Source organism: Camellia sinensis, chromosome 5, assembly GCF_055761805.1.
Source record: "Camellia sinensis isolate YWXY chromosome 5, ASM5576180v1, whole genome shotgun sequence".
In the NCBI taxonomy this organism is placed as follows: domain Eukaryota; kingdom Viridiplantae; phylum Streptophyta; class Magnoliopsida; order Ericales; family Theaceae; genus Camellia; species Camellia sinensis.
The window spans coordinates 207,538,774-207,564,649 of NC_138965.1; the positions used below are offsets into that span (position 1 = coordinate 207,538,774).

The 25,876-nt window shown below is 37.1% G+C and overlaps 1 protein-coding gene across 6 annotated transcripts; it reads right to left on the minus strand.

Moving 5' to 3' along the window:
• Positions 1 to 13,713: 13,713 nt before the first annotated feature.
• EMB25 (DEAD/DEAH box helicase) lies at positions 13,714 to 25,616 on the minus strand. 6 transcript variants are annotated; one of them, XM_082871354.1, is made up of 18 exons: positions 25,017 to 25,616; positions 24,749 to 24,924; positions 24,506 to 24,619; positions 24,197 to 24,305; positions 24,011 to 24,097; positions 23,092 to 23,210; positions 22,710 to 22,887; positions 21,958 to 22,557; positions 21,603 to 21,881; positions 19,782 to 19,988; positions 18,785 to 19,150; positions 18,196 to 18,286; positions 17,685 to 17,921; positions 16,752 to 16,972; positions 15,882 to 15,981; positions 15,639 to 15,785; positions 14,782 to 14,955; positions 13,714 to 14,057 (listed from the first exon to the last, which is right to left on the minus strand). In XM_082871354.1, exons 1-13 carry the CDS (start codon positions 25,518 to 25,520, stop codon positions 17,815 to 17,817), a joined length of 2,937 nt encoding a protein of 978 aa, XP_082727480.1. In that variant the 5' UTR covers positions 25,521 to 25,616; the 3' UTR covers positions 13,714 to 14,057; positions 14,782 to 14,955; positions 15,639 to 15,785; positions 15,882 to 15,981; positions 16,752 to 16,972; positions 17,685 to 17,814. The 6 variants fall into 6 exon arrangements, with proteins under 6 accessions (XP_082727480.1, XP_082727478.1, XP_082727479.1 ...); XM_082871352.1 differs by having other exon boundaries at positions 21,958 to 22,572; XM_082871353.1 differs by having other exon boundaries at positions 14,782 to 14,971; positions 21,958 to 22,572.
• Positions 25,617 to 25,876: the final 260 nt, after the last annotated feature.

The window sequence follows — 25,876 nt, forward strand, 5'->3', positions numbered from 1 at the left end:
CAAAAATGACATGTGAGATGAGAGTGATTAGAAGATGCATACACAAAGCCATTTTTGACAGTTTTTACTTTTGAAAAAGGTTTATATCCAATTCCGACTCTACCAAAAGTATGATTTTGATTTTTAAGAATTTTATCTGAAGTTTCTCTACCTTGAGTGAATTTTGAAAGAGTATTTTTCAAGTCTTCAATATTTTCTTTCAAAATAATTTGCTCATTTTTTAAAGACTCATTTTCTTTTTGTAATACAACTAAATGTTTTTCAGAAATTGAAGACTCTTTTCGAGTTAAAATCTCATTTTCCTTTTTCATTTTCATGGCTTCATTTTCTAAAACATTTATCTTGGAAGTCAATGATTCATTTTCTTTTGATAAACTTGAAATTACTTTCTTTTGACAATTACTTTTCAAACTAAGTTTCTTAAATTCAGCATGTAATTCATCAAAAGCTAATTGCAATTTATCAAATGTAAAGGATTCGTCATTTATCTCATTTTCGTTTCCAAGTGCCATTAAGCATAGGTTAGCAATCTCATTTTTGCAAACTTCGGTTTCTGTGTCGCTTTCTTCACTATCTTCTCCCCATGCTGCAATCATAGGTTTCTTCTTGTCATTCTTGAATTTCTTCTTAAGTTCTGGACATTCTGATTTGTAGTGTCCAGGTTTGTTGCATTCATAACAGGTTACTTCAGATTTTTTGTGATTTTCTCCTTTTTGAAAATCCCTGTTGTTAAAGTCTTTTTTGAAAAAATTCTGTGCGCCTTGTTTCTTTCTCACAAACCTTTGGAACTTTCTAGTGATGAATGTCATTTCCTCATCCTCATCTGAATCATCTTCCTTATCCTCTTGATATTTCGAGGTGGATTTGAAGGATATTCCTTTCTTCTTCTTGTTGTCCTCCTCTTTCTTTCCTTCTTGCATTATGAGCTCATGAGTTTAGAGAAATCACATTAACTCATCTAGACTTAGCTTTGATAAATCCTTGGCTTCGGTAATGGCAATGACTTTTGTCTCCCAACTTTTTAGCAATGACCTAAGCACTTTTCTTACAATTTCAGCATTAGTATATATTTTTTCAAGAGAAGTTAAACCATTAATAATATCAGTAAAACGAGTAAACATTTGAGGAATAGTTTCATCAGGCTTCATTTTAAAGAGTTCATAATTATGGATTAGCAAACTGACTCTAGATTCTTTAACTTGTTCGGTTCCCGCATAAGTCACTATAAGCTTGTCCCAAATTTCTTTTGCGATTTTATATGTGGAAATTATGTTGAACTCGTTGGCATCTAAGGTGCAGTACAACATGTTTGTAGCTTTAACATTAATTTAGGCCATTCTAGTATCTGATTCATCCCACTCATCTTCAGGTTTTGGTACCGTAAGTCCATCTACGGTTTTGGTATGAGTTTTTGGACCATTGCAAATAATTTTCCAGCATTCATAATTATTAGATTCAACATGTATGGTCATCCTAGTTTTCCAATAGCTAAAATTTGTGCCGCTAAATAGTGGTGGTCTATTGGATGCTTGTCCATCAGATAAAGAATAACTAGGGGTTGCCATGATCTACTCTAAGACGGTTAAGTTACATAAACTAGAGTTTAGGCTTTGATACCAATTGTTATCACAGGTAGGCAACCCAAGATGGGGGTGAATTGAGTTATTAAAATTTTCACAATATTAAAATTAACACAATATTCAGAACTTTAATAAAAAAAAAACAGAATAATAATTATCAATATAAAAGTAAAAGAGATAGGAAGAGAAAATCAAACACTGAGATTTATAGTGGTTTGGCACTCTAGGCCTACATCCACTCCCCAAGGAACCTCCTTGAGAATTTATTTACTATCAATTGAATAAATACACCACCAAGCTTGTGGATTTGGCACAGGACTTACTCTTATCTATAGAGCCTCACTCAACAATAAATACCTTACCCTTACAAAATCTCTCACAAAAATAAGGAATAAGAATAAGTGGTACTTAAACCCTCATTTACAATAATTCTCTCACAAAGAGTAGATATGAAAGTGTAAGAACAAATGCTAGATTTAGATCTGAAAGTGAAAGAGCAGAATACAATATACTCAGAATTTTGGAGCTCACAGAAAATTTTCTCTACAAGTTTTTGGTTTTTTCTCCACACACAACACTTCTATTTATACACAAAAATATGCCCGTTGGACGCTCTTTGCTGACGTCATGGCTTACATAAGCATGTTGCTGACGTCATGGCTTACATAAGCATGTTGCTGATGTCATGGCTTACATAAGCACGTTGCTGATGTCATGGCTTACATAAGCACGCTCCTTGATTTTAAATAGTCAACAAATGTTAATAATTAAAAAGATAAAAGTAAAACTAATTGTTTCTTTTCCTTTTTTTGTTTTTTAAAACATGGAGTCACCGTTTTTGTAAACAATTTAATACAAAGTTCACAACTTTCAAACAAGCAAATGATTTGCTCCATCTTGTTTTATTATAATATATAACTTTATCTTTTTCTTCTTGTTTTATTATAATATGATATAATCAATGTAGTATAAAAAATTTAATTACTCACGTGACGTATTCTATTTATATTATATGCATTTTATATAATATTCTAATCAAATATTTGCATATATAGTAAAATCCCTTTAAGTAATATTTATAATAGATCTGATCATATATATTATTTTTCTGTATATGTTGTAGAGATTTTAAATTAAATATAACATTCCACTCCATATCAATTTTGTCAAAAGAAGACAACCCATTAATACCAAATTTGTCAAAATAATACAATCAATCAATATCAAATTTGTCAAAAGATGAATAGTGATCAGCTTAATTTTTCAAAAAGTGAATAGTAAAGTTTTCAAAAATATTTTTTATTTAAATAATTTTTAACAAATGTATCATATAATATATATTTTAAATAGATAATATTTTGTGTCAAATAATATAAAATATGTATATTATTTACAAATTTTTAATTAATATTTTGGACATCGTCAAAATTAAACAACATGATTAACACCGAGGAAGACACGCCGGGGACAAAGGCGACAAAACCAGAGAAAGGGAACGGTTCGCCGAAGCACGGCTGAGGTAACAATGGATCTAACAAACAAGAGACAGGGTTGAGAGCTGCACAAGCAGTCACAACCGTATTCTGAATCCCAGTTCACAAAGTCTTGGAGAAGATCCGAAATCAACCATATTACAGAACATCAGCAAGGGTTCCAAGAGAATTTATGAGAAGAAGCCTTGGCAAGCACTGTGCTTACCACAATGAGGTTGGACATTTGACTCAGGGGTGCAGAGCCTTGAAGGAACATCTGGAAGACCTAGTAAGGCAAGGTCATTTAAGGGACCTTATAGACGAGGCCAGGATAAGGAAGAACAAGCAGGACTACCTCAGGCACCGGCAGCACCGCCTCTCTCACCAGCACCACAACCGCAGGCAGGCGAACCTCGAGTGATCAATGTGATTCACTCGAAGGTCAATGAGAACGAAATACGTGGGGAGACTCAAAAGGTAAAACACTTATAACATGTGTATTAGGTCGGGAAGAAGAGAGCTAGGGCAGACGAGAGCCAGAGACCACTGGTGTCCTTTATTGAGGAAAACCTGGAGATAGTGCAACATCCACACAACGATGCCTTGGTAGTATCCCTCCAAGTCGGGGAGTGCTAAGTGAAGCGCATCTTAATTGACTAGGGCAGCTCTTGTGACATCATGTATGTCAGATGTTACAAGGAGCTTGGCCTTCACCAAGACGACCTGGAGCAATCCAATGGCCCAATGGTTGGGTTCAATTGAAACGCCGACATGGCCCTTGGGAGCAGTAAGTCTAGAGGTGCAGGCTGGCACCAAGAAGGTAAAAACAGTGTTCACCATAATTGACACTCCCTTCCTTTACAAGGCTATCCTAGAAAGACCATGGCTGCATGCAATGAGGGTTGTTCCCTCAACATTGCACCAGCTATTACGTTTCCCAATAGAGCATGGAATTGAGGAGGTCAGAGGGGATCAAGTGCAAGCAAAAAATTGCTCCATGGCTGCAATGAAATCCACTTGTAACATACAAGAAGCAGAGGCTGCAGAGATTGAAGATGAGGACATGGAAGTCCTGGAAGATGTCGGCAAAAAGTCAGCCGAGAAGAGTGAGGAAGCCCTGAAAAAGATCTTAGTCCAGCAAGGGGATGAAGAGCGTTTCTTTCTTCTCGGCTCGGGCTTGGTCAAGGAAGAAGAAAAAGAGCTAGAGGTGTTCTTGAGAGCAAACATTGAGGTGTTTGCCTGGACGTCGTACGAGATGCCAGGCATTGACCTCGAGGTCACTTGCCATAGACTAAATGTAGACAGGTTGGCTAAACCTGTAATCCAGTGAGCAAGAAGGCCGACGTTGATGCATGTTGAGGTAGTAAAAGAGGAAGTGGATAAACTTCTAGAGGCCAGGGCCATTCGAGAGGTAAATTACCTGACGTGGTTATCAAACACGGAGGTTGTAAAGAAAAAGAATGGGGTCTGTGTGGACTTCACCAGCCTAAACAAGGTCTGTCCCAAAGATAGTTTCCCACTATCCAAGATTAACCAATTGGTGGATGCCACTTCAAGGCATGGAATGATGAGTTTCTTAGATGCATATAGGGGGTACCATTAGATAGCCATACACCCCCCAGATGAAGAGAAGGCTGCATTTATCACCCTAAAAGGGCTGTATTGCTATAGGGTGATGCCTTTTGGGTTAAAAAATGCAGGAGCAACTTACCAGAGACTGCTAACCAAGATGTTCAGACATCTAATCAGCAGAACGGTGGAAGTATATATAGATGACATGGTTGTGAAGACCAAGGAACCTGAGGATCATCTGGAAGACTTGAAGGCAATTTTCGATATCCTTAGAACATATCGGCTCCGACTCAATACATCGAAGTGTGCATTTGGAGTTGGGTCTGGTAAGTTCTTGGGGTATTTAGTTACCAACATTGGCATTAAGGCCAGCCCGGATCAGATCAAGGCCATCTTAGAATTGAAGAGCCCAACATCGGCAAAGCAAGTGCAGATGTTGACTGGAAGGGCTACAGCCCTGAATAGATTCATAAGTAGAAGCTCTGACAAGTGTAAACGTTTCTTCAGCTTAGTGAAGAAAGCCACAGACTTCTTATGGACAGAAGAGTGCGAAGTCGCCTTGGCTGACTTAAAAAAGTATTTGACCACAGCTCCAGTCCTCTCAAATCTAGTACCTGGAGAGGAGCCGTTATTATACTTGGCAGTTTCAAAACATGCAGTAAGTGCAGTAGTGATTAGAGAAGAAAATGGAGAGCAAAAGGCAGTTTACTACGTAAGTAAAATCCTAGCAGATGCAGAGACCAGATACCTGCCCTTGGAAAAGTTAACACTGGCTTTAGTAATGGCTTCCAAGAAACTGAATCATTACTTTCAAGCCCACAAATTTGTGGTGTTAACTGAGCATCTTTTAAAGTCCCTGTTGCAGCAAGGAGATCTGACAGACAGAATAACCAGGTGGGCAGTGGCCTTGGGCCAATATGACTTGGAGTTCAGACCCAGAACAGCAATCAAAGGGCTCCACTGAGCCAAGGCGTGCAATGCCCAGATGAGCAAGGAGAAACCCAGCTGGAGATAGCTGAACAAAGGAAAGAAGAGAAACTCAGACCCTGTAGTATTTACATTGGAGACTCATTCTGACTGCTTGTTGATGAGAGTTCAAACCGACAAATGAGTGCGGGCAGGAGTAGTGCTAATATCCCCAGATGGGCAGATACTGGAACAATCTATTCGTTTGGGGTTCAAGGCCTCAAACAATGAAGCAGAGTATGAAGCACTGATCGCAGGATTAAAGCTGGCAGTAGCAATGGAAGCTGACGAGGTAATAGTCTTCTGTGACTCCCAACTTATCGTCAACCAGGTAACAGGCGAATATGCAGTCCGAGATGAAAAGATGTCGACCTATGTAAAAGAAGTGGGCAGACTGGTAGCCTTATTCCAGAACTGTTGACTGCATCAGGTTAGCCGAGATGACAATAACCATGCCGATGCCTTGGCCAACCTGGCTAGTGCAATGAAACCAGGAGAGGCAAGGACAATAATGATTGAATACTTGTCGAGCCCAAGCATAGAACCACTGAACACAGAGCATGAAGCAATTTGTGTGGATATGAGACCAAGCTGGATGGATGCAATAATAGTATTCCTCAAAGAGGGAAAACTGCCAAATGATTATAAAGAAGTACACAAGATCAGACTGAAGTCGGCAAGATTCATTCTGACAGCAAAAGGACATCTTTACAGAAGATCTTTTACTGGACCCCTTTTAAGGTGTGTACATCCTTCACAAGTTGAAGACTTTCTGTATGAAATACATGAAGGAGTATATGGAAGCCACGCTGGGGGCAGGTCACTTGCTCATAGAGTCATTACTCAAGGGTATTGGTGGCCCTACATGCAAAAAGATGCTGAAGCCTATGTCAAGAAGTGCCAGAAGTTTACACCTTTGATACATCAACCAGCAGCAGACTTAAACCCGGTGTCCAGCTCTTGGTCATTTGCCCAATGGGGCATGAATCTTATTGGGCAATTGTCCCAAGCAATTGGACAAAGGAAGTACCTGCTGGTAACAACAAATTACTTCACCAAGTGGGTAGAAGCTGAACCCCTTGCAAAGATTTGGGACGTTGATGTGAAGAACTTCATCTGGAAGAACATCATCACCAGGTTTGGGATCCCAAGAGCAATAATAGCTGACAATGGTACACAGTTTGACAGTAAGTTAATTAAGAGTTTCTGTGCAAAGTACAAAATCAAGAACTATTACCCTACCCCAAGCTTTCCCCAGAGTAATGGTCAAGTAGAAGCCTCCAATATGGTTATATTGGATGTGATCAAGAAAAGGCTGGAAGCAGCAAAAGGAAAGTGGGTGGAAGAGTTGCCCAATGTACTCTGGACATATTGGACTACGCCGAAAAGATCAACTGGGGAGTCACCATTTGCCATGGCTTATGGCACAGAAGTAGTCATTCCACTAGAGGTCGGCATCCCAGGGATCAGAACCCAGGGAGTAGAGAAAGGGACCAATGAAGCATTCTTGGCCCAAGATCTGGATCTTCTGGAAGAAAGAAGAGAGAAAACAGCAATTCAGCTGGGGGCATACCAACAACAGCTTGCTAGGGCTTACAATAAGAAGGTCAACCCAAGAGAGTTCCAAGTTGGGGACCTCGTCCTGAGAAAGGTTCTCAGCAATAAGAAGGATCCCATGGAGGGCAAGCTTGGCCCAAATTGGGAGGGACCCTATAGAATCATCTCGGTATTGGGGAATGGGGAATATCAGCTTAAAGATAGTGAAGGCAAAGGGTTGCCAAGACCCTGGAATACTTGTAATCTGAAGTTCTTCTATCATTAGATTTGCTTGTTTTTTAAAGTTCTTTGTTATTAGCCGAAGTAATAATAAAGTTTTAGCTTGAGTACGCTTGTGTACTATGACTGGTCAGGAACTTGACGATGTTTCCGATTGAAATATGATGAATACCTTAGACTTATTGTAGGGCAGAGCTCCTACTTGCATATAATAAAGTTGAACAAAGTTGGACTAACATGGATTTGCCATTTCGACAGAGCCAAACGCAGACTTGAACTCAGTACATGCCAGTCAGATTAGCAAAGAGACCAAGGTTGGTAATCTCGGCTAGTCTTTGTTGAAATCTGACCACAGCAACAAGTTCAAAAGCCTCATGCTTAATGAGAACCCAAGTGTAACTTAAGTTCACATTAGGGGGCAGAGGGCTGAAGAATGATGCTTAGGAGCTGGAATTTACAAGCTAAGATTAGTTTAACACTTGTTGAAATTTAAGTTTACAAGTTGAAATTAAACCGAGATCATGTTTAACACTTGTTGAAATTTTAAATTTACAAATTGAAGTTAAACCGAGGTCATATTTAACACTTGCTGAAATTTTAAATTTACAAGTTAAAGTTAAACCGAGGTCATATTTAACACTTGTTGAAATTTTAAATTTACAAGTTGAAGTTAAACCGAGGTCATGTTTAACACTTGTTGAAATTTTAAATTTACAAGTTGAAGTTAAACCGAGGTCATGTTTAATACTTGTTGAAAATTTAAATTTACAAGTTGAAGTTAAACTGAGGTCATGTTTAACACTTGTTGAAATTTTAAATTTACAAGTTGAAGTTAAACCGAGATTATCTTAAAGGAAGATTACTTTAAACACTTGTTGAAATTTTTTTAGGAAAATTTACAAGTTAAGTCAAGGTTGTAATAAAAGTACTTACGTACTTACCGAGATAAAAACGTTGGTTTGTATGACCGAGGTATGTCACCCCGAGAAGATTGCACAGTTAAGGTGTATGTTGAAGACATCCAAATTATTCTAAGTATAGAGTCATATAAAGAAGACAAACATGCGAGCATTCAAAAGAGGAAGTTGTATTTACAAGAAAGCACATCGGCCAAATAAAGAGCTTACATTGTTTCAATAAATAAATAAATAATAAAAAGTGCCAAGTATAGAAGAAAAACATCAAAGACTAGATTATTCGGCATCAGCATTGGTTTGGGGCTCGGAAGACATTTGAGAACTCTTCTCGGCGGCTTTCTCAACCGCGAGCTCGGCGTCGATCTCTTTGAGAGTCTGGTCGACGCTCTTGTCGGCGATAGGCGCGTTTGATGTTGTCCTCTCGGGAGTGGCATCTTTGGAAACCTCACCCTCCTCATCCTGAGACAAGTCTATGACTTGATCATTCAGAGTAGGGGACTTGGCCCCAGCAGCTTCCTTCTTCTTCCTGACCAAAGCTTCCTTCTCGGACTCAGAATCATCTTCGGATTGGCTTGGAGTAAGGGGGAATGACAGGGGAAGGTCGCCGGCATTTTTGAGGAGAGAGTCCTTGGGGACGTCCAACTTTTTAAGGGTAGCCATCCAACCAAGGGTGAAACCCCTGTTGCATGCCTGCTTCACTTGTTTTCTGTAATCCTCCTTGATGTCGGCCGTCCCCTCGACGTATGCCTTTTCATCGGTGGCCTTGATCTCAGCCTCTTTTGTGGCCAAGGCATCCTGGAGTTCTTTTTGAGCCTCGGCCATCTTTTCCTCGGCCTCTTTCTTTTTGGCCGTAAGGACCTTGACAATGGCCTCTGCAGCATCAACCTTCTCCTCGGCCTCATCCTGAGCCTTCTTGGTCACCTCGGCCTGATCTGCCAAGGTATTTATCTTTGCCTTAGCCTTGTTAAGGGCCTTCTATAAGCTTGCAGCCTCCTTGGTTTTATTTACCAACTCCTTGTTGATGGCAAAGGCCTACATCGCAAATGAGTGGCCATGCTGAATCGCCTAGAAGAAATGGAAAAAACAAGTTAGTGAAATTTTCTAAGTATGAGAAATAAAGAAAGTAAAATACCAAGTGTAAGGGGCTTACTTGTACAGAATGCTGCAACATTAGAGCAAAATTTTCATATTCGCTCATCTCGGCGTTGCGGTTGAGATCATTGGGAAGGAGCAAAGTCGTAGAGAAGGCAACGCCGACTTCGAGGTCAGTCGCGTTATTGCCGGTTCTGACCGGCTTGTCCTCGATGGTGATTGGAGAAGCCTAGGGGGCATCTGATTTCATGGGCCCCGAGGTTGTGGCCGACTCGGACCTCTGCCTCTTCGACCGAGTTAATTGGGATGGTTCGACCTCGGCAGGCCTTTTCTTGGCAGCAGAGGGGGTCTTCTCGCTCTTGGCCAATTTTGAAATTGGCAAGGTATCCTCAGTGTCAATCTGAGTCACCGTTGCCTTAGGTTGAGCCTTCTTCAGCCTTTTGGGCTTTGGCTTTGGTTGAGATTGCAACGGAGAGGGTTGAGCGTTGACTATGTCAGGGATGTCGGCCAGAAGATCGTCTGCAACTGCTTTCTTGCGACCCATCTCGGCGACAGTTACTATTCGGCGTCGGCGTTGGGATGGTGGGATCAGTTGTGGAGCTGAGGTAGATGGCTGCTCTGCTGGATCTGAGGCTGACCCCTAATCTGGCCGAGATGATGAAGTTGTTGGTGGAGTTGTGACGGAAGGAGGAGACTTGCTTTTCTGCTTCCTTGGGACGTCGGGAAGTACCGACTTGTAAGTCGGGATAAAGTTGAGCAGCAGAGGAGCTCTCCACCTATGGACTGGCAGATCCAACAACTTTTTAAGATCCTTGCTGGGGAAGGACTTACGGAAGTCTTTTGGTGGCTGTGGAAGAGCTGCAAGAAAAACAGACATTAGAACATATAGAAAGAACAAAGTATTAAAGACTTGGAAAAAATATAACACTTGGCTCTTACCATTACCCTCTATGAATACTGTTCGGCTAAGAGAGTAGAGGTGAAGGTCCTCATAAGAGAGTAGAGGTGAAGGTCCTCATCTAGAGCAAACTCCTAATTGCCTGAGACAATGAAGTAATCGTCCCCGGCTCCCTTGTTGGAGTCTGGGAGGTCGACAATAAGTTTGTATTCAGTGGACCTCGGTTTGAGTTAGTAGACGTAGCCTTTTTCTAACTTGAGGCCACACATGGTATAGCAGTATTGAATGTCGGCTAAGGTTACCCTAGCTTTTTCTCGGCGTGCTAAGGCAATTATACCATTGATAACTCGGTAAGAGTTAATGACAAGCTGCATCGGGTTTTGATTTGTAATAATGAAGGACTTCTCAAAAAAAGGATGTCTAGTGGAAACCTAAGTCCACATTCTGTAATGCAACGACAGGGAAAGGCATGAGGTTTCCATCAGGAATGATGGAGCCGTCCTCACCAGCCAACCTCAGGTGAACATCGGATGGGATGGAAAACTCTTGCCTAAAATATTCTAACTTAGTTGGGGTATCTACCCTATGCCTCCACATATCTATAATGTCGGCTTGGGGGAAGGTGTTGGATTTCAGAAGGGTGTGTTTTGTAAAGGTTGGAGGGACCTCAACAAAACCTAGACGAATGATGGGACAAGAAATTTTGAGGATCTAAGTGAAGTTTGTTTCAGTTTTTTCCTAAAGTTTGTGCGTTCTACGACAAATCTCAAACCTAAGTCTATGTAAGCCAAGGATTGAAGGCAAGAATCTGAAGAAAACACGGAAAAAAGAAACAAAAATAAAGATTCAGAATCAAGAATGGTGATGTTCTATCAAGAACACTGTAACAGAGTGTGTGCAAGGGTACAAGGCCAATAACAGAGGCAAAATAAGCAAAACAGGAATGGGAGCATATGAATATGTTCAAACGTGGCTAAAAAGCAGAGGCAATAAAATGTGAAACAAGAAATTGAAGCGAAGGAAGGAACAATGACTGACCGAAGAAAATGAGGCCGGTGTAAAATATGCTGGTGTCGAACGGTGAAAGTGAGCAAAGAAGTGTAGCAAAAGCCTCGCCGGAAGGGAAGATTGAAGGTGGTTGCAGAAAGGTTCACGAGAGCAACAATGGCGGATTTGGGAGAGAAAGTTAGAGAGAGGAAAAGCTGGGAGCTTGGGAAAGAGGATGCAAAAGTGAAAAGACTGAGAGAGAGAGAGAAAGGATTTTGATCGAAACCATGGAATGGTGGCAAAATTACAATCAATGTGCCTAGGGCGACATGCTTGTCAGACGGCGCACGCACGAGTGATGCAACTTGATGGTGCGTATCGGGTACGGTCTAGTAGGGAAAAGACGCGTGGCAAAAACGGTTGGGTTGCTATGCATGACAGTTTATACGCGTAAAGAAACTCTTTGGATTCTTGATTTAATGAAGCAGGACCTCGGCTAGGAGGATGATCTCGGCTGAGAAAGTTGAATGAACTTGGCTAATAGTTCTAACGTATTACTGAAAAACGGATTATTCGTGGTCACATTGAGCCGACAAGTTATGACCTCAGTAGTGAAGGTCGAAGCGAGTTTAACCCGCGCGCTAAATGGAGGAAATGATATAGGTTCCATCACCTCATGATGCCGAGGTAATAGAATCTAAGGGGCAGTTGTGGGGACATAGTTTTTGAATAACGACACGTGGCCGAGGTGTCACCGGAGTGCCAGTCAAGGTGCCACGTGTCCTGGTCATGACGCCGAGATGATCTCAGCTAGGCCGAGGTTATCTCGGAAGATACTAGAATCCGGGATAAGAGGATAAGGGACGAGAGTCCTAGAATGGGAGAAGGCTTTACTTTGGGTAAAAATAAGGCTCTTAGAGAGTTTATCTCAATCCTACTGGGAGTCCAAGATTAGCAGTAATCCTAAGTCCATTGAAGCTAGGCTTCTATTGGGACTAGGTAAGTGTTGGCTATAAAAGAGAAGCACCCCATTGGTCTAAGGTACACTTTTTGTGTTCTGAATAGTGAGTTAAGCGCTTTTATTGTCTTTGAGAGATAACTGACTTGATCATCGAAGTACCCCCGGGTGAATGAACCACTGCCGGGATCTCTTCTTTCTGTGACAGGTTGTTCGGGCTACATCTATTCTGCCAGTGTTCTCTAACTGAGTACTTGATTGGCAGTGTGGTCGGAAATTAACACACACTATATATATATATATATATTTGTGAGAACACCAAAACGAAAAAAAACAAAAAAAATTGTACTGAATTTTTGTAATTTTTGAATTTTGTAAAGATTTTTTTACAATTTTTATACTTTATAAGTGATCTAAATTAAGTGAATTTGAAAAGAAAAAAAAAAATGATTAAAATATTAAAATCTAACAAACATAGACTAAAAATTAAAATTTTTTATTCTATAAGCTGGTTTCTTCATTTTCATTTCACCCAAAGGGAGCCCATTGTGTTTACATGTCTAAACTTGATATTTTAATGTTTTTAATTCTGTTTGCGTATTGATATTTTCATGTGATTAATTTTGTTTCAAGTAGATTCTAATATTACATAAACTAATCAATTATCTACATGCAATGCAATGCAATGCAATAAATAAGAGTATAAAAAATACACATGATTTTCAGACAAGTGACACAAAGGATAGAACACACCATTTGTTTCACATAAAATTTTGGAATTCGAAATAGAGCACTCGAGACAATTTAGTAACGGTCATACTACATGCATCAATTAGTGTATACATTAGTGTACCAAATATGTTATGATATCATAAATGATCCTATTTATTATACAAATTATAAATATTTAAAATTTTTAAAATTATGTCACGTCATCTATTGGTACACTAATGTATACACTAATTAGTGCATGTAACATTATTCATTTAGCAAACACATCGATAAAGAAACAAAATTGAAAATTTATTAGTCATCGATAAAAGCCAAGACAGTCTTGCTAAAAACGTAAGATTTTTTATTACAGTGTGAAAATCCAACACCATGAGCCTAAACATCTTGATATTTACACCTACTTGCAAAATACAAATATCCAATAATATAATTATGGATAAATTACACTTACACTCTTTGAGATTTGAATTTAATATATATCACCCCCTAACATTTGAAAAATTATACTAATCCTCTATCATTGAAATTATTTAAACATAATGAAAACATTGAACTCATGCGCTCTCTCTTTTCTTACTTTGATTTATTTCCTCTATTTTTTTTTTCTTTCCTTTGTTTTATTTTTTTTTCAAATATAATTTCTTTTATTTTTTTACTAGGAGTTGTTACCTTTTATATAAACAAGAGGATTTGTAAAATGAGACTATTAACCACAGGAGTGAAATTATACTAATCCTCTATCATTGAAATTATACTAATCCTCTGTCAGTGTAATTTACCCTATAATTAAATTAGATAGAAACACAGCTGTCCCAATCCATCGGGGGAACCAGAAAACTTATCTCAACTACCTGAACCATCATGATTTTTGCTGGCCCAGAACATCTATTTGCTTACATTCAGTGAAGAATAGAGGCTTGCTCGACTTTATGAACAATGTAAATAGGTTTAATAAACTCACTAGCCTTTCCAAGGGGCTAGATGAGCAACCCTGGTACCATTTTACTTGAATTCACTTGAGCTCAATACCTTCCTCCACAGCCACACCTTGCAGCAATTGAGCGGAAGTTGCAAGTGTTGCAAAACCGCCAACATGAAATACTCGACCTAGATAAAAGCCAAAAATCAACATTAAAGCATTTAAGCGATAAATATACATTCTAAGACTCAAAACTGTTTTACATCAGAGTCAAAATGGTATGTGAACTGCTTGAATCTTTGCATTATTAAAATAAATAAATGCATGCGCATTTTCTAATATTTACAACTATAAATTTTGTCTGATAGGATCATTCAATTTTTTCTCACAAATTGAATTAATTTCAACTCAATTAAATTTCCCTCAACAGTTTTAATCCTATTTTTACATACTTTTTCATTAATTCAATGGGGTCACATGAGAAACCCCAACAAAAACTAGTCACATTATTATATATTCTAGCAAGTGTTTCATGTTACATTATTATCTTAAGTTGACTACAACAAAATGCTTTGTAAGTACTGCAAAGATTTGAGCTATGACCAGGTCAGGAGTTCTGCCTTATTCACATGCCATGAGTCATTTCCACAATTAGAGCATTAATTGCTAATGTCAGCACATTAGTATAACTATTCATGGCTAAGGTACAAAATATGAACTTCAATGTATTTGAAGAGAAAAATAATCTCGTTAGTAAAATTTGGGTAAACTCTACATTGAAACGCTGCCTTGAACGTCAAAAAAGGAATTATAATATTTCAGAAATATAACCTCAGAAACATAACCGCGTAAAATTGCAAAATAATACCATATATATGGCTTTGTGGAGTTCAAATAAAACAGATACATTACCTAGTATCGTAGAACAATCAACCTTGGAAATTTAACTACTCAAATCTAGAAATGTCGTGAAAGGTTCTTTAATATTCATCCAGCCAGTTCACTAATTGGTGGGCGGTCCATGACATTCGATGCAGTCACCGCATTGCTTTGCAGCAATGGGTCAATATCTGGCAATTTCGGAACCTGCAATTAAGAAAAACTAAAACTATGTAGATGACTTCAGTACAAACCAAACTAAAAAGAGAGCATCGGGACCTGCTCAAGGCCTAGGCCATTCAAGTAATGGCTTTAGGCCCCATTTTGGAAGAGGTCCCAAATTTTCCTTTGTCTATAAGCCTAATAATTGAGAGAGAGAGACAGAGAGAAGAAAAAAAAGAACCTTCCTTTACCCAAAAGCCTAGAAAAAAATGTCTAATGCCAAGATCCAGTCAAAAAAATTTCGTCGTCCAAAGGTCCTCAAATGTAAAGATTGAAGAAAAACCCTCCTCATAAAAAGGCCCCAAAAAATTATTCCGAGTAAAGATGCATGATTAGGAAGGCTGAAAAAAAAAAAAAAAAAAAATTTCTTGAAGGCCCAGCTAAAAAAATTCATTATCCAAAGGTGCCCCCCAATATTAAAGCCTACAATTTTAGTTGCATGTATTAATAATCCGCAATATAAAAAAATAAGAATGTAATTTAAAGTATATTTAAATATTAAAAAGCCTCTAATTGAGACTTCGCCTTAGGCTTCATTGAGGGTTGGGCCGGCCCTGGACAGCATCACTGCCTCACATGTGGAACCAATGGCATTACAAGTTAACAGGGATCAGTGAGACTAAATCATAGGCGAGCTAGATCACCATCATCCATTGCATACATCATACCTGAGCTAATATATCAATCGTCCGTCGTAAGAGGCGAGCTAGATCACCTTCATCCATTGCACAATCCATCATAATTTCTCTCCAAGTTAATCCAGAAGCCCAGGCTTCTACCATGCCTGAAAATTGGCTATCCAAACAGCATGATATCTGTGCACCAGAGACACGATTATTGTCCAGGAATATCTATATGCTTACAAAAATGTCGCCATAATAAAAGTGGACCTATCATCCCAGTGGACTCACCTTTACACCGTGCTTTTCTTGAAGTTGCACAAGGGAGCTTCTTTGCTCATCCAAAAAGTTGATGACTTTTATTACAGTACTGGAAGGTTCATATATAAAGCTGCAGATAATAAATTAAAATCACAGGCTTTCTAGATAATGTTCAAATTCAGTTGAATAGGCTAGTAATAAACTATCCAAGTATTGGTTTACCTTTTTGTCATTTATGTGGATTCTATTGCTTATTGTTAACATTAAGAATGACAAGACATATGTGAACACCTAAGAGGGTATCTAGGCGTTAGTTTTCCAACATGGCATTTGAAGGACAAATTTTAGCAGTTCATTAATGACACAAATCACGATATATTTTGGTGAAACAAAATTAAAACAAGCTCTTGTACTAACTAAAATGCTCTTGCTTTCAATAAACACTCGAATAAACAAATTGGTTTAAGATTTGGCATAATTCCCAACAAAACTCTAGTATGCTTCATGATTGATCTAATCATATCGGTAGGAAGACTCCTATTTATATAGTTCCAACCTACTTAGTCCTTTAAGTTAAAAGAATACAGTCTAAAACACAATGGACTAATTCAATTGTTGTGTATATCTGAATGTACTCAATCATGTTTCCACCGGACTTCCCAAGACTTGTGTGCATGGCTATTAAAATTTTGATTCTTTTTCCAAGTGATAAAAACTAAACACATTTAGCATTCAATGTATTAAGTAAAAATTAGAACCAACAAGATGAAACAAATATGCTTTGGAGTTGAGCTAGTATTCATTTTTTTTTTGACCTGTATAACATCCATAGAGATGCAATCTCGGCTTACCCACAATAAATAAAAAAGAAGTTCCCAACGTCTAAGCATACAATGATACCTGTTATTTTTCCACGGACGAACTTTAATCCCTTCAGAAACTAAACTTCCACAGACAGCAGCAAGCTGTGCAGGTTTTAGATCTAGCAACACTTTATTTCGAAGAACCATAGCAAGCCAGAGTTCATTTTCTCCTCGAATTGCAGCTGCAGTTTCACCAAGAGGAAATATCATGTGTGTATTGATATCCAATGCTCTGGCTTCATGTATGACATTGCTAACCTGGCAAACATTATGAAAATAAAATTTATTTAATTCCAAGTGCCCAAGAATTCATTTTTCAAACAACGTCCATATGGGTAAATAAAGGTCGTGCTTACTAAATCAAGCTAACATTAATAGGTTTTGCTTTAAATTATTACTGTCCTCCTCCCACTTGTAAGCCAGTTTAAGCATAGTAGCATATCTCTATCTTGACCACACAAATTGCTTATGGTTGGTTTTAACACCAGTTAAACAATTTTGAAATAAATATTTAGGTGCAATTGCATGATCAGCATGTTATTTAAGACGCCCTTTCATACAAATAATGGCATGTCATAAGTCAACCCAATTAGTTGTTGCACTAATGTCCAAAGTGCTGAATTGGGAATTGCTTCGCCAATTTGTAAGACCATTTTTTTCTCCCATTGAACAATAATGAAAATTTAGGAATTTATTTAGTTTAATAGTATGCATAAATACGGAGAAGAACATGGTATTCCAACTGGAAAAATAAAATAAAAGAACATAGTATCTTCATAGCAATATTTTATTCTATCCCAATGTCATACCAATTATTTCAAATGTTCAGGGATAATGTCACATGCACCTATACTTGAAAACATTACCACCCATGCAATTTATCGAAAAAAATAATAATAATAATAACAATAATAACTAGCCATGCAAAGTTTATGAAATGTCACTAAATGTAAAAAAAACAAAGTATTACCTGAAGAAACTCCTTCCAGCCAGATGGCTCAATTTGCTCTATTCTACCAATCAAGCGATTTGATCTAGCCTTCAAGCGCCGAATTTTTTCCTCAGTAAACTTAGCCATGTCTACGATTTTCTTATATTCTCTAAAGCCTTCTGTACGTGATATCTTTTTCTTCAAACGTGAGACTTTGTTTCTTTGGTCCTTGTAAGATTCTACTGCAGCATGGTATGCTTGTGAAAATTGTGAAACCTAACAATGAAAAACGTTATTCAATCATCATTTTTTCATTTTTTTTGTTTTGTTTTGTTTTGTTTTTTTTTTTTGTGGGGGGGGGGGGGTGGGGGGGTTATATCAAGAGCTCTTAAATTTAGAAAGCAGAATAAACAATATAAGTTACATAACATTAGGGAAAAAATTGTAGACAAATAACTCAAAGAGCCCCAAACAATTATAGCTCAGAACCATAATTTTTCTCTAGCGCAGACTGCAGGGACAAAAGGAGGGGAAAAAGAAGAGTTATTACCAGTGGAGGCCAGATGTCTAAATGACAGATTCGATGCTTCCTTGTTAGTATTGCAATTAGAAGTATTTCTTGATGATTTCAGGTAATGCTTCTACATGAAATGAGATGTTGTGAAGAGCAATTCCCCAAATTTAGATGCAGGGGACACAACCCTACATGAGATGTTTATATTCACCAAATGAATCACACATACACACCCACACAAAAAATAAAATAAAAAATAGAAAGAGTTGTCTTTGGTAGTCAAGTTGAAATATACTAACGGTACATTAAACTATATAACTTGTGTATTAGAGAATAGATGCATCGTAAGTCACAAGCTAAGTAAGGAAATCCATAGTGAGCTAGTAGTGCCCCATACTTTCATGGAAAAAGGGCATGATCCACGTACTTATAAACAAAGTTTTAAGATAAATATGGGTGGTTGCAATGTAAAAATTCAAATCAGATTTCAGAGATAAATATAAAAATTATGTTAACATGTATTTAACGCACACTAATATTGGCCAAAGATGAAAATTTTAAACTTTGTGCTTCTCCCATATAAAGGGTAATAGTAATGCATTAATCCATTCCAGTTATGACTTACCTCATCATCTTCAGAAAGACTACTCAACACAGGCACATTTAAGCTCCAAGACCACGTTTCTAGAGATCCTTCCATGCTCCAAAAACCACCAAGTTCAGAATTTGATAGTTTCTGCCACTGCATTTCCTCCTTGTCAAGTAGCATCCTCATAATCTCCCGAGGCAAAGCATCACCATGAGCCAAGGCAACATTAGGTAAGCCTGTTTTATACACTTTTTTAATCCACTTCTCTGTGAAAAGATACCAAGAATTATCTGAACCGAGGGCCACATAATAAGATAGTTTGATATTGTGTTTCTTTTCAGTATCACCACAATAAAATTCTGGTCTGACTACATTCAATGAAGAAGAATCATCAGCATAAACCTGCAAATAAGAGAACAACAGAAAAATTCAAATTATGTCCTCTATCAAGAAGATGAAGTGCTAGGATTAGTAAGAGTAAATGCTTAAAGGGCCCCAGTCAACAAACATTTGAGATTAGCCTCAAAGAAAGCTTGAGACAATTCACATTAGTTATGGTGCAATGCCAAATAAGAACTTTCGAGTTTCAAAATTCAAAAATAATATTACCTCAATATGGGCCATAGAAAATTCAGGATTTTGAGTTGATGATCATTATGGTGTAAGAAGAATGTGATGCCCCAAAATCTGGGGGTTTTATAAAATAATTTTACAAAAAATATAATAATTTTGACAAAATAAAACACAATTTCCAATGTTCCAAATAATATAATCCAATTAGGTACATTTCATATGTAAGAACTGTACATATTTTCAGCTTCTTCCATAGCAGCAATTTCCAACTAAACTCATTCTATGGACATGAATATACAAAGCCTTTTTTGCCAGTCAACCAAAAATGTATTACTTTTCAATGATTGCCCAAACCACAATACTACCTTTTTTTTTTTTTTGATAAATACTCAAACCACAATACCTTTCAAAGCTTGGACAACAAAAATCACATATACATATATAAGTACACATTACTTACGGTGTTCTTGAGTTTAGAACCTTCTAGAGAATCAACCTTTCCCAAAAAAACAGCTGGAACTAAATGTTGAACACCTTCAGCATCATTATATTGCAAAGACATAAAAGGCAAATGTCCATCTTCCAACTCCTCCAATAGAGGTCTGAAAGCAGAAATTCTTTCAATTTCCATCCTTCTCCGCAGTTCAGTCCGTAGAACTTTTTCTGCCTGAGGAAAACATAGTGCAATTATTCTCAATAAAATGTATGTTACATATATTTACATGTTTACAGACCACAGCAAAGCAGAAAAACAAAACTTAGTTAGAAAGCAACAAGTAGAAAGTAAATGGCAAATTCATACATGCATACAAGAAACCATTAATAAAATAATGTGTATACACACCATGACAAGGAGAGCTTTCACAAAAACCTCTGGTTTTCTAGAGCAAACAAGATTAAACTATTTAGATACTATGAAAATACATCTTGCATGAATTAAAGTTTGAATGGCATTAGTTTTTTATTCCATGACACATTAAATCGTTCAAAACAACATTTCAATCAACTTTGCAGATTACATTGGTCCTCAACAAGTAAAACAACAGACTGAGTAATAGACGTTTGTCATACTGCAGAAGGTGTACATGACTTGATTGCAAATTAACCATCCAAAGTAAAAAAAATAAATAATAAATAAGCAAGGACTAGCAGTTAAAATGAAAAGAGAAATAAGGTTGTGTTTGGTTTAGTTTTAGAATCATGATTTGAAAATTGTGTTGTACTTTGATTTTGTGAGTTGTTGAATCATGATTTGAAAAAAGAAAATTTGTTTGGTTATGAGTTTTGAAAAGGGTTTTAAATTGAATTTCAAATTAAGTTCTGAATTTTCGAAATGAGAAGAGTTGTTTGGTTATGAATTTTCAAAAGAGTTTTAAAAACTTAATTCAAAAACTTATAACTCATAATCAAACACACAACTCAAAACTCTATTAAAAATTCTATTCAAAACTCATAACCAAGCTCTTTTTAAAATTTAATTCCAAAAAATAAATTTTTTATTTAAAAACTTAAAAAAAAAATCTGAAAACATTTTTTATTAAAATATTAAAATATATACATTATTTTTTGTTAAAAAAATATTTAGCTAGTGCTTTAAAATCACTTTTGATTGTATATTTGGTTGGAATTTTTTCTTTTTAATTTTTTTGTTTAAAAACGGTCTAAAAAAAATAATTTCTATATTTAAAAAATATCAAAAACAAATATAATTTCTATATCAAAAATAATTTCTATATTTAAAAAATATCAAAAACTAATTTCTTTAATTTAAAAAATTAAAAAAATTCCGAAAATATTACTTTTGATTGTACATTTGGTTGGAATTTTTTTTTAATTGTTTTGTTTTAAAATATTTTTTTTTTTTAAAAAAATTACTGTGACAAATTCATTTTTATTTAATTTTTTTTTGTTAATTTTAAATAAATGGCCAAATAATTTATCATTTTTGTCTAAAAAAATAATTTCTATATTTAGAAAAATATGAAAAACAAATATAATTTTTTTTTCACATAACAGGTGCCAATTGCAACCAAAAAACAAAAACACTGTTCCAGTCAACCCGTCGGACATCCAGGAGGATGTCTAAGGGGACGACTGGGTAGACCCAATCCGCTCTTTTCAAAATTCAAAATTCAAAAACTCCCTACTCTACCAAACATATTGTCAAATGAGTTTTGAAATGTGGCCTTGGAATCAATTTTGAAAACTTAAACCAAACAAAGTATTAAAACATAAGGGTGGGTTATGATTTGAGAGTTAAACCAAACAGAGCCTTGGGTACCCTTAATTCTTCTTGCAGATCAGCAATCTCCTTATATGCCCTATCCGATAGCAGCTTCCAGCTCTTTCTGTCAATAGCTTCATCACTAATTTCTGAAGTAAGCATTTCAATCTCTTTCTGTATTTTAGTAAGCTCCTCTTTTGCGGCCAGCATAACATTGCTCCCCACATAATTTCCAAAGCTCTGTTCAACTAACTTCCTTGCTTCTTCCAAAGTTCGTCCTGCTTGGGAAACTTTCATGTGATCCGATTCATTTGATCTACGAGTAACTTTTCCACCCTGTAGGGTCCTAAGAGTTAAAATACAGCAAATTGAATGTAAATTGGATAAAATTGCAATAGGTTGGAGTACATACCGCAAGAAGATTCAACACCATCCCATATGAGGCAGTAAATTGTGAAACAAGAGGTTCAAGTCCAGAAAAGAGAAGCTTGCAGCATTCTTCAGCCCCCTCATACGGAGTCTGCAAAAGAACTACATGACCCCTTTTATCAATGCCTCTTCGTCCAGCACGCCCAGCCATTTGAAGCAATTCATTTGAGTTTAATTGAATACGTCCACTCTCACTCCTTTTGCTGAGAGATGAGATAACAGCTGTCCTAGCAGGCATGTTGATACCAGCAGCAAGCGTTTCTGTAGCAAAAACAACCTTAACAAGCCCACGCTGAAACAACTCTTCTACAAATGACTTCCAAAGAGGTAGACAGCCAGCATGGTGTGCAGCAACCCCTCGCAGAAGGCCTTTCATGGAAGACTCCCTGAAAGCATCAGGATACTGAATACGAAACCTCTTCAAGGCCAGTTCAACCTCACTCATCTCACACTCATCTAGAAGTTTGCAATCTTCAAGATACTGGACAGCTGCATCACATCCTTTCCTACTAAAGATAAACCAAATTGCTGGTAGCATATCCCTTGAGTGAAGGTGCCACAATGTATCTATAACTTGAGGAACCTGAAATATTGGAAACTATTGCAGATCACTAAATTGTTTGTGATTCTTTGAGGACGTTGCAATATATAGAGACAGAGAGTCACCACAAAAAACTATCCTTATTCAAATGGGAAAAACAGCTAACAGTAGTAAATGAGTGATACAAGTCATACTTGTGAGCGGCGAATGGTGTTTCTGTCATTCTTTGATAGAAATTGTTCATTCATATTAGCATTAGTGTTGTAGCTCATGTCACTTTCACGTTTTTTTGAAAACCTTCTTCTAGGTCGCTCATCCTTGTCTGGTTTAATTCCAGATGAACTAAGTTGTAGATAGTTGAGTGACAGCTTCCTGTTCAAACAATAAAATTTCCACACGTAACTTTTAGCTTTTGGGGGAGCAAGAAAAGAATAAAAATACAAAGCCAAAAATAAAAATTAAAAGAAAAAAAGAGGAAATAATCCATTAGAATTTTTTTAATACTATCCAAAATTATGAAGTTTAAGAGCCTGCATTGATGTCTTTGTGGAGATTGTTCTTTCATATTAGCATTACCTATTCATGCTTGTTCCTTTCTCATCCAGAAGAGGTACCAATGATGTCTTTGTGGAGAAGTGCCAAGTCAATGGAACTGGACGCTTGGATGATGTCACCAACTCAGTTTTACCATGAATCTAGAATCACCATTAAGTGCAAAGAATAAGTCCAATACTTCCACACTTGTTAGCTAAAGCATAACAAGAAAATTTACAAAGCTGTCATTGGCATGGGAAAAAAATAGCACGTGTAAAATTAACAAATTTGAATTTCTCTATCCTCTTGAAGAAGTATGTTAAAATTCTTTGTCCCAATTCACATCATGTAAAAGAGCCCAAAACAATTGAACAGGGGACTAAACAAATATTTTCAATAAACATTAGAGAATAGAGATCACCACAAGCTTAGAGATAATGTCAACTAACCCTTCTAAATAGAACTGTTAATATCCCTGTAAAGAGGCCTCAGCCAGAAACAATGTAGAGCTCTAGTTTACTCATTTCTACTGAGGAATTCAGAACTCAGACATTATAAAGAGACAAATAATTTCGATAAACTCATACTCAAGAAAAAAAAAGAAAAAAAAAATTAGCCATGATTTATCAAAGGAATGAGGAGATTTATTGCAGGATATAGATAGAACTGGTCATCAAAACATGCATGAAAAAAAGGATCCACAAGCTATGAACTAGCTATACTAAAAAACAACTAAAAGTACTATCTTGAATTCTTGAACAATAAAAACCAGGAAGCTTCAGCTTTTAACGGCTTCAACGTACTGGTTCTAAATCCAGGTAGCACGAATTGGGAACACTAACCAAAGAGATATATGATGGATCAAACAGAATAGTTCTATATACAGGTAGCATCATATGACAAGTTCGATGTTCAAGAAGTTTAGCATGATTTGTGAAAGGATCTAAGACAACCATATTACTTGAGCAATCCAGCCAGCTAATTCATCTGGATTCGCAACTGTTGCGGACAAACATATGAGTTGAACTTCTTTTGGGCAATAGATAACCTGAAAACAATTTGCGCTGCAGTCAGACTACATTCTATGCAGAAAGAATAAATAACAATTGGACAATAAGGGAGTACTAGGAGAATAGAAAGTACGCACTATCTCTTCCCAAACTGTACCCCGAGAAATGTCACTTAGATAATGCACTTCATCCAAAACAATCACATCAACGTGAAATAGTCCACTTTCAGATGAAACCATCCCAATGCTGCATGGGAAAAAATAATAACCACTTGAGGTAATTGAAATACAAATAAAATTTCCTATAAAATCATTTTAGATTAAACACAAGAGGTAATTGCAAAGTATACTAAATGATGAAATATAAACATTTTAATAATTTTAGAAATTTGTGTAAAACATAGCATAGTGGGGTGTAGCCAAAACTTAGATCACTAAGTGACTTGCCTCTGATACAACATGTTGCGCAGAATCTCAGTAGTCATGATTAAAACCTGAGCATCTTTGTTGACAGCAGAATCTCCAGTAAGAAGACCAACACTGTTATCACCAAATGTCTCACTGCAAAAACAAACAAATCAAAATAATATACACAATTTAAAAGTGATACAAACAACAAGCAATTCAAAAGTTACATTCATATGATTGATCAATATAATTAAATAGTAGTTTCTTCAATCTTCATTGTACCGGAACTCGCGAAATTTTTGATTTGATAGCGCCTTAAGAGGAGTGGTGTAGAAAATTCTCCTTCCTCTCGCCACTGTTGCAACTGCTGCAGCTTCGGCTACCAAAGTCTTGCCGCTGCTCGTCGGCGCAGACACTACAACTGACGAACCTCTCAAGAACGCTTGAATCGCCAATCGCTGATACAGAAAATAGATACTTAAATCAACAAAATGTACAATCAAACACACACGCATATAAATTTTTATATTTGCAAGTGAATTTGAAGGACCTGGAATTTATCAATGCGGAAATCATAAACTGAAGCGAGTTCATTGACATCGATAATTTCCTCTCCGAACTCTCTGACTTCGTTTCGAAGCCTCTCAAATCTCTGCCACTTGAATTCCTCGAACCGAGACTTCGTTTCCGAGACATCGTCCACTGAGATTTCAAATTCATCTTCGCTCTGTTCCGCACCGTCGGAAACCTCGCCGGAGAAGTCTTCGTACTCCTCAGCCGCTTCTTCGTCGTCATCGTCGTCGTCTTCCTCATCGTCCTCCTCCTCTTCGTCGGCATCGGAGAGCTGTGGCTCTGCGGAGAAAAGTGACTTCGGAAACTTGTACGAGGCTCGAAATTGCTTTGAATGATTTGGAGTGAGTGTGCGAAGTGATTTGAAGCAACAAAAGCTTGACTTGAGGTTCGAATGGGCGTTTCTGGATGAAGAAATAGAGAGATTTTGATTGGAGGAGATGTGTAGATGTGCGAAGGAGGTGAGAGGATGGAGTGTTTTCATGGCGGGATAGATAGCTCCACCAAATAATTGCTGCGGCTATATATATGAGGGTTGATTTTTTGCTTTGTCGGCAAATACACAATCCCCTATCATTTCAATTTACAAAAATGTTGGAGACGTAACCTGTTTGGTACCGTTTACGTTTTCAGTTTATATTTACAAAAATTTTATAAATTGGTTTTTGTTTATTTTTAGAAAAACATAAACTACAAACGCGTTTGGTAATTGACAAAATGTTTAAAAAATTTTAAAAATATAAAAAAGAGTGAGAAATGGCAAGTGGCGGCGAAAGACGGTGGTGGAAAGTGGTGACGGTGGGTGGTGAGTAGCTGGTGGTGGTGGGTGGTGATGGCAGG